This window comes from Cetorhinus maximus, chromosome 14 (assembly GCF_964194155.1).
Source record: "Cetorhinus maximus chromosome 14, sCetMax3.hap1.1, whole genome shotgun sequence".
NCBI lineage: Eukaryota > Metazoa > Chordata > Chondrichthyes > Lamniformes > Cetorhinidae > Cetorhinus > Cetorhinus maximus.
In genome coordinates, this window is record NC_135892.1 from 35755273 (window position 1) to 35773818 (window position 18546).

The following is an 18546-nucleotide window of genomic DNA, read 5'->3' on the forward strand; positions in this document are numbered from 1 at the left end:
GCCTTTGCCAAAAAATGGCACAGAGCATGCAGGGGTCCAACTCTATCTCCAGCATAACATTCAGACCATACAGTTGATAATTGGAAGGAGTAGTCTACCTGGTGAGCACTTCAGTGCAGCCCAAACCCTATTTCACCCCTTTTTTTCTGACGGTGGGCCCATAATTATTGTTTGTGCAGGGCATCATCAGGCTACACCTCAGCAATAACAGAACAGGTTTATAGACCCTCTTAAGATTACCATCCATCCTAGAACATCCTGGAATACCCAGCAATTAAAGATTGATGCTGCCAATAGCCTGGAACACTGAACAGTGAGTCCGATTTATCTTGTTATCAGCTTCTAGTTAGGTTCATACATCCCTGGAGGCAAATTTGTCGGATTATCAAGGCCTTGTGTGCTTATCTTCTCTCAATCATCTTACTGGTGGAACAGTGCAAGAACATCTGATGTTAGCGTAAGGGAACAGTGCAAGAACATCTGATGTTAGCGTAAGGTCAATGTCGTCCCACTTTACAATGGTAACCAATTTTCATGTTGCCTTGTGATGAAGCCGCTAGGAATATGTCTAACCACAATGAGCAACCCAAGCCGTTTGGCTCATTCAGTGAAAAATTATTTGTCACAGTTAAACAGAAAAGATTAGAAGCTAATTCTTCTCCAGGTGGAGTCACAAGACCATTGGAGAACGAGGATTGGAGTTTCCAACGCACACTTTAAAATTCAATGGAACATGTCTATGCTTTCAGTGGGAAAGAAAGACTTTTATTTATAAAGTGCCTTTCACAACCTCAGGATATCCTAGAGTGCTTAATACTTCTGTAGTGTGGTCACTGTCCTAATGTAGGTAATGTTGCAGGCAATTTGCACACTGCAAACACTTTTTTAAAAAAGCACTGGCATCATGACCAGATAATTTGCTTTTTAGTAATGCTGGTTTAGGTATAAATATTGGACAGGACACTTGGAACAACTTTCTTGATCTATATAGTGCCTGGCAATCTTTTACATTCACTTACTTCGATTATACAAATTAGGAGCAGGAGTAGGCCACTCAAACCTGCTCCACCATTCAATGAGACCATGGCTGATCTGATTGCAACCCCAACTCCACATTCCTGCCTATCCCCAACAAACTTTCACCCTCTTTCCTATCAAGAATCTATCTAGCTCTGCCCTAACAGTGTTCAAAGACTCTGTTTCAGCTACCTTTTGAGAAAGAGACTTCCAAAGACTTGACAGCAGACAAGACCTCCGTTTAAGGTTTCATCCAAAAGACAGCGGTTTGAGTCTGAATATTGTGTTCAAGTCATGCTCAGAACCCTCAACTCAGGGCAAAACTTTTAGTGACTCGTGAAAAGTTCCAGCCACACTTCCAGAGTGGGAAAAAATGTAGAGATTTGAACATACAAGCAATACAAAATGTGTAACTTTTTTATCAACAAATGTTCTCAAATTTCTGCAGGTCATCTGCAGCTCCCGGGGCCATCAGTGAGCTTCCTTGTGATCTATATTACTAAGCCTCTCACGACCTAAACGATTGACGCTCCGCCTACCTCTTTTATGTAAGGGAGAGTCCAAGGCTCGGGTTCGTTAAAAGCTGGAGGAGCGACGCCACTCAGACGTTCGCTCGCTATGGGCCGCTTCACCGCACAGTTGCTCTCTCTCCTGCTGTTCAGTGTCCTCTGCATCAGGGGCACTATTTCTTTTCAGCTCACTATTCTCCACACCAACGATGTGCACGCCAGGGTGGAGGAGACCAGCGAGGATTCGAGCAAGTGCGTGTCTAAGTGTTATGCCGGAGTGGCCAGGCGATTGACTATGATCCGCCAGATCAGGAAGCGGGAGCCGAATGTGCTGCTCTTGGATGCCGGGGATCAGTACCAGGGGACCATCTGGTTCAATTATTATAAGGGTGCTGAGGCTGCCCACTTCATGAACAAGCTGCGATATGATGCAATGGTAAGAAGGCACTACTGTGCTGGAAATGCCTGCTTTCTAATCAAACCAGTGTCAGAGTTAATCTTTACAAAACTATTCTGTATAAAGGCTGTCATTTGCCATCAAATGTTAAGCAAGCTTTTTGTCTTTTCCCTTTCAAAAACTTGCATTTATAGAGTGCCTGTCACAATTTCCAGACATCCCAAAGGGTCAATGAAGCACTTTTGAAGTGTAGCTGTTGTAAAAATAGCAAATGTAGCAGCTAAGTTGCACACTCTTTCAATCCCACAAATAAACAAGTTTTAGGTATTGGGTGATTCATAAATGTTTGCCAGGACACTAGGAAGAACTCTCCAGTTTTTTTTTGTCCACTTGAGAATTGAGGATGAGGTCTTGGCTTAATGTCTCATCCAAAGATAACACTGCCTTAGTATCTGCCTATATTGTGTTGATGTCCCTGGAGCCATGGTTAACATCTAATGACCTGAACTCTGCAGCACATTGGCAACCATCACAGTGCAATCTGCACACCTGCTGTCCTCTTTTGATTTGATTAGCTGGCTGCCAGGTGTAGGAAACCCAATGGAGCTTGGAGCAAATGTGTGTCCCCTATACAAATATGCAACTTGTGATATAAGGATTGTTTGTGGGAACACACTCTACTGTTCTTTGGACCAGCTTTCAAAGTTTGCTTGATTTGAAAACTGTTCTTTTAGATTAGAAAATTGCAAATGCCACTCCACTTTAAGAACTGAGGGTGAGAAACCAGAAAATTATAGAGTGGTTAGCCAAACACCTGTCAGGAAAATACCAGAGTCTACAATTAAGGGTAGATCAGCTGAAAACCTTGAAAATTTTCAGCGAGTCAGCATGAACTTGTAAAAGGTAAGGACAGATGTGGCAAACCTAATTGAATTTTTTTAAGAGGTGATTAAAATAGTGGAATGTCTATGGATGTTATTTATATGGACTTTCGAAGGCATCTGATAAAATCCCTCATTTGAGACTGTTCGCTAAAGGTGAAGCTCGTGAAATTATTGACCTGGTTAGGAAGTTGGCTGAATGGCAGGAGATAGTGTAGGGATAATGGGTAGGTGCTCAAATCTGCAGGATGTGACTAATGGTGTCCTGCAAGAATCTGTTTGGGCTTCAGCTTTTCACCATATTTATTAATGACTTGGATAATGAGGTGGAAAGCTGTGCATCCACATTGCTGTTGACACTAAAATTAAGTGGCGATGTAGCAGTAGCAGAAACAAACAATTTTGAAGTGGGGGGGGTGGTGTGGGAACCAAGACTTTCTAGGGAGTTGGGTAGGGGGTATTCTCCTGATCTTCCAGCATAATCCCAATGGAAGACAAACTAAAACAGCCATTTCTTCAGGGTTTCTACCAAAGTAATGGGAGGAGTTTGGGAGGAGCCTGCAGAAATTCTCCCCATTGGTGTTTTTATGGTGTTTGAGTCCTGTTGCAATGATCCTTTCTTCACTGTTGGTGCAGATGTAGTATCTCTATCTTTCTTCTTTCAACCAGTCTTCTCCATCCATTGCAGAAGTAGGGTGCTGGTGGAGTGATATCTGCATACATCTCATGTATTATTTTCCTACTCCAACATGATTAGACTAGACATTAATTTATTGTATTTTCTACATAAAAGCCTTGACTATAGTGTGTGCCTGTCACATCTCAAAGTATTTCACACACAACAGGTTGACTTTGATAAAATGCTCACAAATCACAATTCAATTGTACAAATCCACAAGTCTGTTTGGGATCATGTTATTAAAACAGGGTGTAGGGAGAATTGTACAAATGCATTGTGTTTGCAGGTGAACTTCACTTACTGGAATTTATAAACTAATTTGATAACCCATTACATCAGCTCCAGGAGCAATGACCTCATGAATTTGAGATTCTTCTTTTTTGCTGGTTATAGTGTTCACTGGTTATCACATTGGTGTTAATTCACCATATGACCTACTTAACCTATTTATTCTAAATGGTTTGGTAATTTAGTTATTTACTGCTAAAGCTGGGAATATGTGAATTTAGCATAGAAGTGTTGACAAGCTCACTCAAAATGATGTATAGAGAATCCCCTACAAAGTTCATAAACTGATCAAGATTATGACCTGTACCCATTAGGTTACATGTAGTTCTTCCCTCCTATGTATCTTATCTATCATAGTAACTATAAGCAGGGTAATTGGTCTACTGCATTCCTCTTTCCAAGTTATAGCTTAATAACTAATAGCTATGGTGCAAAGATTAATTGCTACTGGAGTTAGTCTTTGCCCTATAGTGCAACAGCTGGGCAACTGTGTCACAAAGCGATTATCAAATGTACACTGCCTATAAAAGGCAACCAACTCATAAGAAATAGCTTTTGACCCATGCTACAGTATTTAACTTCAAATCTAATCCAGGAGAGGATGGCTGGGTGGCAATGCAGCTTGTGAAGAACTTTCCATGAGCAGAATGATCAAGATTTTAACCTAACAGGGTAGTTAATCTTCTGTATTCTACACATGCCATAGGAACGCAACAAAGTAAGAGTTTACGAGGAGGGTGGACACTACAGTTGGCTGGTCAAAAGGATAGATCCATCAAAGATTAGATCAGGGGCAGGTATCAAGTCCAGTAAATAACTGGGGCAATTCTTCTTAGAAATTAATTTGGTACAGATACAGAATTAAAGAAAAGACAAGACCATGGAATGGGTAGAATGAATATGAAATAATTCTCTGGGTTTATTATCTATTCATTTTAACAGGAGAGAATGCTTCATCACTCATTTAAAACTATCCTAATCATTTAATGACTTTTTACCCCATTAAAATAAGTCATTGGGTGTAATTGGGGGACAGGTTTTCCTTGTGTGGACCAGGTGGAGGTGAGGGAGTGAGTGAGCACATTAAATGCAGCAGAAGTAGTATTGCAAATGAAGAGCGAAGGCTATGCAGAGTAATCAGCTTCCAAAACACTTCTACATCCTCTGTTGCTGCAAAACACTGAACAATACAGTGGGAACAGAAGGTGAATGTAATGGAAACAAGGCATGACAAGGTGTTGCACAAACTACAGAATAAAGAAATTTATTGTTCTATATTACCTATAAACATGCAGTGGTGAGCAAAATGTTCAACTGAGTATTGAGAAGTTCAACATGTTTGTCACATCAGTGATTGGCACATGGCAGGGTACCAGGGACTGGCACATGTTCATAAAAGGCCTGTGGCTGACTCATGTTACTGTAAGGCGTCAACCACCAGCACACTTTATTGCAAGCACAGTCCAGCAAACAGTAAAGCAGAAAGTATTTTTAAAGGCAAAAATATCAAATTTTGTGCACTGTGATAATGTTGTGGTGAAGCCAGAACTTGGCAGTTCCATTGTGTAAACAAAATGTAATTGTAAAGCTGTCGATATAAATTATTCTCAGGTGGTGGCATCAAAAAATGGAACTAAAAGCAGGCAGGGGCAGTTGATCCAATATTGCCTGGTTTGCACCTTTGCCCAAGACAAATCTCTACCTCCTAGCCTCAAGGAATTTGTTTTAGCTCCAGTTGGCATTTCCTTTGAAAATCTTGACTTCTAATTAGTACAAGGTAATCCATTGTAGCTAACCAAAAGAGGTTACACACCCTTTGTCTGGTCTCCCAGGCATCTCCTTTCTTCAGCATCAAACTGGCATGAACATATGAATTAGGAGCAGGAGAAGGCCACTTAGCCCTTTGAGCCTACTCCATTCAAAAAGATCATGGCTGATCTGATTGTAACCTCAACTCAACATTCCCACCAACCCCCAATTACCTTCCCACTTTGCTTATCAAGAATCTACTTACCTCTGCCTTCAAAATATTCAAAAACCCTGCTTCCACCGCCTTTTGAGGAAGAGTTCCAAAGACTCCCAAACTTTAGAGAATTTCTCATCTGTCTTAAACGAGTGACTGTTATTTTTTAAACTGACCCCTAGTTCTAGATTCTCCTACAAAAAGAAACATCCCATCCACATCCATGCTGTCAAGACCCTTCTGGATCTTATGGGCAGAATTTTGCCATTGGCATGCAGGGGCAGGAACTGCAAACTGACACAAAATGACATGCAGTGATGTCAGGCAAGCGTCCTGACGTCACCATGTGCCATCGCGATATATCATTGGGTGGGTGTGCGATGATCTCTGCACGCCTGCCATTAATTAACAGGCCACTCGAGGCACCAATTGATGGTGATTTTTTTTCAGCCTGCATGCGATCTTAGGGTTGTCGCACAGGTGCAGCAGGTAGGACACATTTGTATAAACCTCATAGGTGGGGTAAGAGGGCTCAATGGGGTCACGAGTGTGCTCTGTCAAATTGTTTTTTCAAAGTTACTGGTACTTGCCTGTGAGATCTGCAATACTTCAAAATGCATACCAGCTGCTTGGACTGGACTCACAACCTTCAAGTCAGCACTCTTCAGTGAGTAATCCTTTTTGGGCCTGCAGGTTTCAGGAAGCCTTCCCTTAGCCTGGGAATAGGAGTTGAACTCTCCACTAGAGACTCCTCCTCTGAGGAGGAAAGGAGAGCTTGAAGTGGGAGGAGTGCAGATTCAGCCTCCGGGGAGCCACCTTTGAAAGGACAGGTGCAGGCACATGGGTGCAAGGCCAAGAGGTAGTTCAAGGTGGAAGGGGCTGCTGAAGACACCACTATCCTGCTGCCAGGGTATCCAGGCAGTGAAGCAGCTACCTCAATATCTGAGGTGCAGTGCCGAAGGAGGCTCTCTCTCTCTCAAGGGAGACGGTAAGCATGTCTGTCAGATGATAGGCCCTGAGATCTCCACACACCCTGTGGGTGGACACCCCATGCCAGTGGCTCTAAAGGTCACAGCTGCCCTCCACTTCTATGCCTCTGGCTCCTTCCAGGGCTCCAGTGGGTGATCTTTGCTGTGTCTCCTAATCAGCTGTCTACACTCTGTTCAGACGGGTATCCACCTTCATCCACTTCCGTTGGGACCAGGCGAGCTAGGCACAATGAGCCAGAGGCTTCGCGGCCATTGCTGGCTTCCCCCGTGTCCAGGGTGCAATAGACTGTACACATGGCGCCATCAAGGTGCCAGCAGGTGAGCCCGGTGCCTTCGTCAACAGGAAGGGGTTCCACTCCATGAACGTGCAGATAGTGTGTGACCACAGAATGCTGATTCTACAAGTCTGTGCAAGGTACCCAGGCAGCTCCCATGACGCCTGCATCCTCAGACACTCCCAGGTGCCGAGGCTCTTCAGTGCACCAGCCCAGCTGGATGGATGGCTGTTGGGAGACCAGGGCTATCGCCTCAGAAGGTGGCTCATGACGCCTCTCCACCATCCAAGAACAGAAGCTGAGCAGCGCTACAACAGGAGCCACAGCTCCACAAGGGCTGTGGTGGAGAGAACCATCAGTCTTAAAATGTGCTTCCGATGCCTGCGCCATTCAAGGCATGCACTCCAGTACCCCAACCCCCCTTATTGTTGATGGTGGTGGTGTGCTGCAAGCTCCACAATCTTGCACTGGAAAGGGGGGACGCATTGGATGATGAAGATGTCAACGCTGCAGCTGTACACGATGAGTGCAGCAGTGAGTCCGAGGATGAGCACGCACAGGGAAATGCTGAGGGGGTAGACACTGACCCGGGCATACTCCAGGGAGGCAGGATCACCCAGGAGGCTCTAATCCAACAAACCTTCAGCTAGCCCACCTTGGATGGACCCCCAGGACAAGTCTGGGCTGTAGGCTCCATACTCAATACCTAAGTGCAAAATCTGCCTGGATAGGAACATTAACTAAGGGCCTTGTCAATAAAGCTGAATATCCCACAAATCACTCATAACATCATTGGTAACCATCCACCTGCAGAAGAAAAGAGACACCCTCAGCCAGGGTGACATGTCTGAATTTTATATTATAACAAAAGGAACTTAGGAAAACACAATGACAAAGGTGTTCAACTTTATACCAACTCAAAGACCTCATCTCACACCAACACAAGCACCAGTGATAAACCTGTGGTGTGCCTAAGGTGCCTTATGTTTACATTTTTGGTTGCTATGTCTTGGTGCTGTTCACTTGCTGGGACTGGCATCTGAGACAGCCTGCTCACTCTACTGTCCTGTTGGCCTCTGTGACCTTGGAGGCTGTCCTCTGGCCTGTGCTGGCCCTGCCTGGGAGGGAGCTGCCAGTTCCACAGCTGGCATCTCCCAGTCATCTCAGCCTCATCCGATGCAATGGTCACTGGCAGAGGAGCTGCCGCCCTCATCTGGAGTGCCCTGAGGAATCCGCAGAGACGACAGGCAGCTGCTGCGCTGACATGAGGTCACTTCAGACCTTCCTGCTCACCGTGGATGGATGGGCACCAAGCTGGGAAACTTGGTGCCCAGACCATCTCCCACACTGGCACTGACCAGCTGAGGTCAAGGCTGATGTGAGAGCTTGCTGGTCCGAGCACATCCCCAGGAAGCCCTAAGATAAAAGCAAAAAACTGCGGATGCTGGAAATCCGAAACAAAAATACCTGGAAAAACTCAGCAAGTCTGACAGCATCTGCTGAGAGGAACAGTTAACGTTTCGAGTCCGTATGACTCTTCACCAGAACTAAGGAAAAATAGAAAAAAGAGGTGAAATATAAACTGGTTTAAGTGAGGGGTGGGACAGGTAGAGCTGGATAGAGGGCCAGTGATAGGTGGAGATTGCCTAAAGATGTCATAGACAAAAGCTCAAAGAGGTGTTGACGGTGGTGATATTATCTAAAAAATGTGCTAATGGTGACATTAAGGGTAGAAAACAGGACGAGCAAGGTACAGATAGCCCTAGTGGGGATAGGGGGGAAGGGATTGAACTAGGCTAAAAGGTAGAGATAAAACAATGGATGGAAATATATTTAAAAGTAATGGAAATAGATGGGAAAAGAAATATTTATATAAATTATTGGAAAAGGGGGTGGGGATAGAGGGGAGAGCTCATGATCTGAAGTTGTTGAACTCGATGTTCAGTCCAGAAGGCTGTAAAGTGCCTAGTTGGAAGATGAGGTGCTGTTCCTCCAGTTTGCGTTGAGCTTCACTGGAACATTGCAGCAGGCCAAGGACGGACATGTGGGCATGAGAGCAGGGTGGAGTGTTGAAATGGCAAGCGACCAGGGAGGTCTGGGTTATGCTTGCGGACAGACCAAAGGTGTCTGCTGCTCCCAATGCAGTTTCCTCTACATTGGCGAGACCAAACGCAGACTGGGTGACCGCTTTGCGGAACACCTTCAGCCTGTCCGCAAGCATGACCCAGACCTCCCTGTCGCTTGCCATTTCAACATTAACTGTGTTCCTTTCCGCAGATGCTGTCAGACCTGCTGAGTTTTTCCAGGTATTTTTGTTTTTGCCCAGGAAGCCCTGATGGGTCTCCTGGAAGAGCCTCCACAAGAGTCGCCACTGTCTCCATGGAGGACGCATGGTGCTTGGCCATGAGGCTCATTGCATCAGCAATAGTCCACGTAGATTCCTCCCATGGACACCAAGCCAAGCATAGCCTCATGTCTCTCCACCAGATGCTTCTGCACACCGTGCCGCATTGCTGATGACTCCAGAGGCACATCAGCTACTGAGCATATGCCTGGTCCCCTGCAGTCCTCCAGCTGCTGGCACCATGGGCACTCTGTCTCTGCCAGCTCCTCCAGCAACTAAAGTACCCTCACTGCTGTGCCCCAGGACACTAGCCAATGTTCTAATTCCCACCGAGCTGCTGATGCCTGCCTGACAGAGATGGTGTGACGCTGGGGAGTCTGAGACATCAGGGCCCTCAGGTGAGATAGGGCCCCTGCTGCTGCTCCTAGCCCTGCTCCGCTGGTGCTGAAAGGAAGAACAAGGACAATGTCTCCACGTTAGCTGACTCAATGTCAATGTGCATCCCTATCCCCGGATCATTTTGTGCATCCTTCCATAAACAATGGTCAAGCCATGTTGCAAACTTCAATCGCTGAACATTCGCCATGGCTGTTAGAACAATGGTGACCTTGCTGCTGGGCAAATATACCTGCCCATGGCACCCCAGCCTCACCAACACCAGTGGACCTGGGCACATGGTGCCTCTCCACCTCTAGGGCCTCCTGGTCAACATGTAAGCATCGCCACCTGGGCCCTCCGCCAGTCCTCACCTGCTCAGCTGCATTAGGTGCATTTTTCTCCTGAAAAGAAGAGCATTGATTAGTGCTACTTGCACTATCTTCGCAGACAGCCCACCCCAACCAGAGTGGGGCATTGCAGGGCTTCAGTGCCGCCTCATCCCACTGCTGCCGAACACTCCACACAAAGATGCTAGGCCCATTTTCCCACCCCACCCTTGAACAAATGCTGCCTACATCACATTTGGCACCACACAGTCTAACCTTCCATAGCAAGGAGGCGCAAGCACGTGAAGCGTAGAGGACAACAGATCGATCAGTGCCACGCCACCTTGAAGCTCCCCTCCCAGCATGTCCAAGTCAGGGTGATGACATGTCCTGCAATTCCAGCACTGTGCCAAGGTGCAGCTCCTCCAGGTTGCCCCTAAAGCAGTAATGTGGGTCTCAGTGTACCACATGCTGCAGGTGCAGAACCCATCTCTTCACCACCCTCTCAGGGTGACCTCGGCATGGGTGATATCCACTGGTCCACCCAGCGAAGGACACATGCCATCAATGATTCAATGCAGTCACTACACTGACTTGGGGGTGGGGACACCAGGGGGGAAAGCCCACCTGCTGGGTTAAGTGACCAATGCCAACATGGTACTCACCCTTCCCAAGCACAACAGGTCATTGAAGTGCTTGCGGCACTGGATCCACGTGAGTTGCACCACGTAGTGGGAGCTCATCACCTCCACCACCACCTCCCAGGCCTGTTTGGTCATGGGGTGTGGGAGGGCCTCCTCACATCCTGCAGTACGAGGACCTCCCGCCGTGCTGCTGCCACCTCGGGAAGCAAGGCAATCGTCAGGAAAAATGAGGGGCACAGTGCCCACTGCCCTACCCTCCTGCCTGGCCTGCTCACCAGCAGGGCTCTGGGGAGCCCTTCCACTGGCCACGATTCACAGCCTTCGAAAGGCTGCAGCAACTTTTTAAAACAGGCCATGGGGTCGCCATTGGACCTGGTGGTCTTTACAGTCCCGCTGCCGCCCACCCACTCCTGCTATCCTCGGGAGCCGCGATTCACGCTGGGCAGGCCTTTATTTGGCCCGCCTGCAAAAAATGGTGACAGACCCAATCACGGGCAGCGATCGGGCCAGTTCCCGCCAGCCCGTAAATTCTGCCCTGCCCTATGTTTCAATCAAGTCACCCATAATCTTCTAAACTCCAGTGATACAAACCTAGTCTGTCCAACCTTTTGTCATGAGACAACCTGCCCATTCCAGATATCAGTTTACTAAACCTTCTTTAAGCTACTTCCAACGCATTTACATCCTTCCTTAAATAAGGAGACCAAAACTGTACACAGTGCTCCAAGATGTGGTCTCACCAATGCCCTGTATAACTGAGGTATAACCTCCTGAATTTTGTATTCAATTCCCCTTGCAATAAACAATAACACTCTATTAGCTTTCCTAATTACTTACTGTACCTGAATATTAACCTTTTGTGAATCATGCACCAGGACACCCAGATCCCTCTGAACCTCAGAGCTCTGCAATCCCTCGTGGGGGGTGGGCAGGGGGGCGGTGTGTGAGTGCAAGCCGGCCGAATGCAAACTTCAAGTGTGGGTGCAAGTGAATGCTGCATAATCTCCGAGGCACAGAGCTGCCTCAGGAAGGTGATGAGATATTAGGAAAAAAAATCAAAATTTAAAATTAGTCATGAAACATGATCCTGTCACATGAGCAGGGACATGTTAGTAATTAAAAATTTAAAGTTTTCGTTTTATTCGCTTTTGGAAACTTCATCCCGCCCATAGATGAGATTTGCAAAACAATGCAAAGGCTGCTGGGCCTTTTTCACCACGGGCAGCGCAAAATTTGTTAATTGATAACTTAGTGGCCTCAACAGGCCTTTTAATTGTCAGCAGATGCACTGCCAGCTCTGACCGCTAGGCCGACATCAGCGTGCGTCATTTCACTCTCAAGTGAGTTGGGCATGCACCCGCCTGCCAAGCAAATTTCTGCCCATTGAATCTGCTCCAATCGCCCTTTGAGGAAACGCATTCCAAATCACGGCAACTTGCAAAATAAAAGTTTCCTCGTGTCTGGTGTCACAACTCACTGGGAATAGTGCACTAATATCAAGCTGCACTGTTCCCCAAGCCACAACAAATATGAAAAGTTTGACCAAATCACCAGATTGCCCCACTTCTACTTAACTGTTTAATTTAGGTTAACAGAGCATGAGCACCAGGTTTGTAAACTTAAATAACTGTTTATTGAACAAATTGTCTTCACCTAGTGGCAAAAGAGAGAAATATGAACTGCTAACTATATCTCACACACAAAACATGGATTTTAAGGGTGGGATAAAATAGTTCATAGCACCAATTTGGCATACAGGATGAGTTGATTTTGATTGTCTTCCAAATTTCTTTGTTCTTTGATGGCACAAGGTGGTCTTCCAGCACTTTTAGTCTGTAGTTCATTGGTTGAGCACTTGCCTTTCAATGTCTCTAATGGTGATTTTCCCCCTTTTTTTATTTCGCAAGGGTTTCGTCAGAGACAGCAGGTTATAGAAATGAGGAAAAGAGATTTTAGATGTTTTCTTTTTGCAGGCCAGGAGCTTTCTGCTGCACTTCTACCACACACAACCCTGGCCACCTGGTCGGAAGCCAATTAAGACCATAAGACATAGGAGCAGAAATTAGGCCATTCGGCCCATCGAGTCTGCTCCACCATTCAATCATGGCTGATAAGTTTCTCAACCCCATTCTTCCGCCTTCTACCCGTAACCTTTGATCCCCTTACCAATCAAGAACCTATCTATCTCGGTCTTAAATACACTCAATGACCTGGCCTCCACAGCCTTCTGTGGCAATGAATTCCATAGATTCACCACTCTCTGGCTAAAGAAGTTTCTCCTCATTTCTGTTCTAAAAGGTCTTCCCTTTACTCTGAGGCTGTGCCCTCGGGTCCTAGTCTCTCCTACTAATGGAAACATCTTCCCCACGTCCTCTCTATCCAGGCCTTTTAGTATTCTGTAAGTTTCAATCAGATCCCCCCTCATCCTTCTAAACTCCATCGAGTATAGACCCAGAGTCCTCAAACGTTCCTCATATGTTAAGCCTTTCATTCCTGGGATCATTCTCGTGAACCTCTTCTGGACCCTCTCCAGGGCTAGAACATCCTCCCTGAGATACGGGGCCCAAAATTGCTCACAATATTCTAAATGTGGTCTGACCAGAGCCTTATAAAGCCTCAGCAGCATATCCCTGCTTTTATATTCTAGTCCTCTCGAAATAAATGCCAACATTGCATTTGCCTTCCTAACTACTGACTCAACCTGCAAGTTAACCTTAAGAGAATCCTGAACTAGGATTCCCAAGTCTTTTTGCACTCCAGATTTCGGAATTCTCTCCCCATTTAGAAAATAGTCTATGCCTCTATTCTTCCTACCTAAGTGCATGACCTCACATTTCCCCACGTTGTATTCCATCTGCCACTTCTTTGCCTATTCTCCTAACCTGTCCAAATCCTTCTGCAGCCTCCCCACCTCCTCAATACTACCTGTCCCTCCACCTATCTTTGTATCATCTGCAAACTTAGCTAGGATGAGGCATTTAACCCTCAGTTCCTTCATCTAGATCATTAATGTATAAAGTGAAAAGTTGTGGTCCTAACATTGACCCCTGCAGAACTCCACTAGTCACCAGTCACCAGCCACCATCCTGAGAAGGACCCCCTTATCCCCACTCTCTGCCTCCTGCCAGACAGCCAATCTTCTATCCATGCTAGTACCTTGCCTCTAACACCATGGGCTTTTATCTTACTGAGCAGCCTCCTGTGCGGCACCTTGTCAAAGGCCTTCTGGAAGTCCAAGTAGATAATATCCATTGGCTCTCCTTTGTCTAACCTACTCGTTACCACCTCAAAGAATTTTAACAGATTTGTCAGGCATGACCTCCCCTTGATGAAACCATGCTGACTTTGCCCGATTTTACCATGCACTTCCAAGTATTCTGAAATCTCATCCTTAATAATGGACTCTAAAATCTTACCAACGACCGAGGTCAGGCTAATCGGCCTGTAATTTCCCGTTTTTTGCCTCACTCCCTTCTTAAACAGGGGGGTTACATTAGTGATTTTCCAGTCCTCTAGGACCCTCCCTGACTCGAGTGATTCCTGAAAGATCACCACTAACGCCCCCTCTATCTCTTCAGCTATCTCCTTCAGAACTCTGGGGTGTAATCCATCTGGTCCATGTGATTTATCCACCTTCAGACCTTTCAGTTTTCCTAGCACCTTCTCCTTGGTAATGGCCACCATACTCACCTCTGCCCCCCGACTCTCTTGAACTTTGGGGATGTTACTCGTGTCTTCCTTGGTGAAGACTGACGCAACGTACCTATTCAGTTCCTCCGCCATTTCTTTGTTCCCCACTACTACTTCTCCAGCGTAATTTTCCAGCGGCCCAATGTTCACTTTTGCCTCTCTTACCCTTTATATATCTTTAAAAAAAACTCTTACAATCTTCTTTTATATTACTGGCTAGTTTACCCTCATATTTAATCTTCTCCCTCCTTATTTCTTTTTTAGTTGTCCTCTGTTGGTCTTTGTAGGCTTCCCAATCCCCTGGTTTCCCACTGCTCTTCGCCGCATTGTATGCTTTCCCTTTAGCTTTTATGCTGTCCCTGACAATTAAAATGCCATTGTTAGGCAGCTCCTTTGGTCCAGGACTCCTTTCCGGCACCATCCTGTTTTTCATGGCACATTCTGTTCCAGGACTGCAACATTGTATATATATTTCATCCTGTTCCAGTAGACATGTCTTTCAAACTGCAGCCATTATAGTCTTAAATCCACAGTCCAACAGAAATAGAGAAAAATAAAAGGATATGTTCCTTACACTGGTTCTTTTTAATCACCTTAAACTTGTCCTTTGGTTATTGATCCTTCTGCTACTGACTATCAGCAGCATTCATGACTTTACAAGAGCACAAGAAATGGGAACAGGAGTATACCATATGGGCCATTGAACTCTCTCTGCTAGTCAATACAATTATGGCTGATTTTGGGCCTCAACTTCATTTTCCTGCCCATTCCCCATATGCCTTAATTCCCTGAGACCAAAAAGCTATTTATCCCAGCATTAAATGCTTTCAATGATGAAGTATCCACTACCCTCTGGGGTAGAGAATTCCAAAAATTCCCAACTGAATGAAGTAATTTCTCTTCATCTCAGTCCTAAATGATAAGTCCTTATAATGAGACAGTGCCATTTCTTATAGATTCCCCAACTAGCAGAAACAATCTGTGTTGACGCTATCAAGCCCTTCAGAATTTAGTAGGTTTTCAACGAGATTAACTCTTATTCTTCTAAACTCAGAATATAAACCCAATTTACTTAGCCTGTCATCATAGGACAACCCCCTCATCCAGGGACTAATTCAGTGAACCCTCACTGTACTACCTCCAATGGAAGTTTATCTTTTCTTAAATGTGGAGACCAAAATTAGATTCCAGATGTGGTCTCACCAAAACCTTTTACAACTATAGCAAGATTTCTTTATTCTTGTACTCTAATCCCCCTGCAATAAAAGCCAACATGCCATTTGCCTTCCTTATTACTTGCTGCAACTGCATGCTAAGTGTTCCTTGTATAAGCACACCAAAGTCTCTTTGAACATCAAAGTTTCACCTTTTTTTTAAAAAAAAAATTCTGCCTTTCTATTCTTATGACCAAAATGAATTATACTCCCAGCTGTCATCTTGTCACTCACTCACTAACCTGTCTATATCTCTTTGCAGCCTCTGTGTCCACCCCACAGCTTACCTTCCCATCTAGCTTGGTATCATCAGCAAACTCAGATACATTACTCTGTCTCTTCATCTAAGTCATTTAATATAGATTGTAAATAGGATCAGTGCTGGGGCCTCCGCTATCAGCACTCCACTATTCATTGCCTGTCAAGTTGAGAAAGCCTGATTTCTGCCCACTCTCTGCCCTCTATCCATTAACCAATCCTCGATCCATGCTAAAATATTACCCCAACTCCATGAGCCTTTATCTTGCCTATTAACCTTTGTGTGGCACCTCATCTAATGCCTTTTGGAAATCCAGGTATACTACATTATGATACAGCAGTTGGTAAAGGCTGTTATTTAAAATCCCAGGGGAAACTTTAGTCGCAGCTCTAAATTCAGGAATAAGACCACCAGTTCTTGAAAGGTTTTTACATCAAACTACACAAGACATTTATTAATTTACTCCAAATTAAACATATATACACATGTCTACGAATTACTACTATCATAATTTTTAACAAATTCCCAAATTAATCTCCACTAAGGCAACAACAACCAATTGACTTAACCAGACACCAGGCAAAGCGTTTTCACCTTATGAATTCAAAATGAGGTTCTTTTCAATTTGGTTCCTTTGCAGACAGTTGTAGACTTACAGCTGCTTTATTACATGCCTCTGCCCTGCACACAAACTTCCCTCAGGTTATGCCCAGCACTTTCTCTTTGAATGTATATTTTCATTGTATCACCAGGCACTTTGAACTCCCCCTCTTCTAACAATAAAACCCCTTTCATAGTACCAATTTCATTAGTAATATAAACATATTGCTTGGTATCTCCTAGCTAGGTGGAAGATTTCACTTCGCTTAATGAATGCTCTTTTCAACAAAATGCAAATGTACCTCTACCTCTGTTTTCATCTCAAAACTACTATACATCAAAGCACCCAGACTAGCTGGCTTTAATCCAATTAAAACACACACACACAACCTCTATTTAAAAAAAAAAATTCCAGTAACATTATATACATTAATAGCTTCATGACAGACATCTACTGTTCCCCTTTATCTAACCTACTAGTTACATCCTCAAAAATCTAAATTTGTCAAACAGGATTTCTCTTTAGTAAAACCATGCTGGCTCGCTATCATGCTATGCTTTTCTAAGTGCATGTTAAGACTTCTTTAATCATAGATACCAGCATTTTCCCCCAACAACTGATGTTAGGCTAACTGGCCTGTAGTTCAGTTTTCTCTCTCCCTCCTTTCCTGAAAAGTGGTGCAATATTTGCCAACTTCCAATCCAATAGGACCATTCCTGAATCTAAGGAATTCTGGAAAATCATAGCCAGCACACTGTCTATCTCTGCAGCTATCTTCCTTAGTGCCCTAGCTTGTTGGCCATCAGGTCCTGGGGATTTGTCAAATTTTATTCCCTGAAGTTTTGACCATACATTTCTCTGCTGATATTAATTTCTTCACTCTTTTAGACCCTAGATTGTCATCTCTTCCTGGTATAAGAATGTCTTCTACTATGAAGACAGACACACACTGTTTGATCAATGTCTCTGCAATTTCCTCATTCCCCATGATTTCTCCTGTCTATGCTTCTAAGGGACCAACACTTACTTTAGTTACTCTCTCCTATTTTACATACTTATAAAAGCTCTTACAATCTGTTTTTATATTTCTGGCTAGTTTACACATTATTTTTTCATCTTTTTGATGGTCCTCTGCTTGTTTCTAAAACACTCCCAATCCTCAGGATTTTTACTTTTTTTTTGCAACATTTGTGTGCCTCTCCTTTTAATCTATTACCATCCTTAACTTCCTGAGTGAGCCATGGATGGGTCTTTCTCGCTGACTTTTTATTTTTCAATAAAATATATTTTTCAAGATTTTGAATTTGTTGCTTTAAATGTTTCCCTTCCTTCATTTACCTCCATACCTTTTAATGTATTTATCCAATTAACCTTAGTCAGTTCTCCCATCATACCCATGTTTCAGTTTAAGATTCTTGTTTGTGGTTGGAGTACGTCACTTTCATACTTAACATGGAATTCAATGGTATTATGATTACTATTTCCCAGTGGATCTTTAATATGACATTACTAATTAACCCTGCTTTATTCCTATTCAGTTCTGCAATGTATTGCTCCTAGAAATTGTCATTAACATTCTACAAACTCATCTTCTAGACCACTCTTGCCAATTTGATTGTCGCAGTCTATATAAAGATTAAGGTCCCCTACAATTATAACATTTTCCTTTTGTTATAAAGAACAAAAGAGAACAAAGAAAAGTACAGCACAGGAACAGGCCCTTTGGCCCTCCAAGCCTGAGCCGATCATATTGCCCGTCAACTAAAACATTTTGCACTTCCGGGGTCCGTATCCCTCTATTCCCATCCTATTCATGTATTTGTCAAGCTGCCTCTTAAACACCACTATCGTACCTGCTTCCACCACCACCTCTGACAACGAATTCCAGACACTCACTACCCTCTGCGTAAAAAAACTTGCCCCGTACATCTCCTCTCACCTTAAATCTATGTCCCCTAGTAATTGACTCTTCCACCCTGGGAAAAAGCTTCTGACTATCTACTCTGTCCATGCCACTCATAATTTTGTAAACTTCTATCAAGTCGCCCTTCAATCTCCGTCGCTCTAGTGAGAACAATCCGAGCTTCTCCAA

At 44.4% G+C, this 18546-nt stretch overlaps 1 protein-coding gene across 1 annotated transcript in view; it reads left to right on the forward strand.

Annotated features, from left to right (window-relative positions):
• The first annotated feature begins 1635 nt into the window (after nucleotides 1-1635).
• Nucleotides 1636-18546, forward strand: part of nt5e (5'-nucleotidase, ecto (CD73)) — a 126720-nt gene continuing 109809 nt past the window's right edge. The window contains exon 1 of the mRNA XM_078556791.1: nucleotides 1636-1962. Within this exon, the coding sequence (XP_078412917.1) occupies nucleotides 1636-1962 (327 nt within the window). The remainder of the gene's footprint in view (nucleotides 1963-18546) is intronic.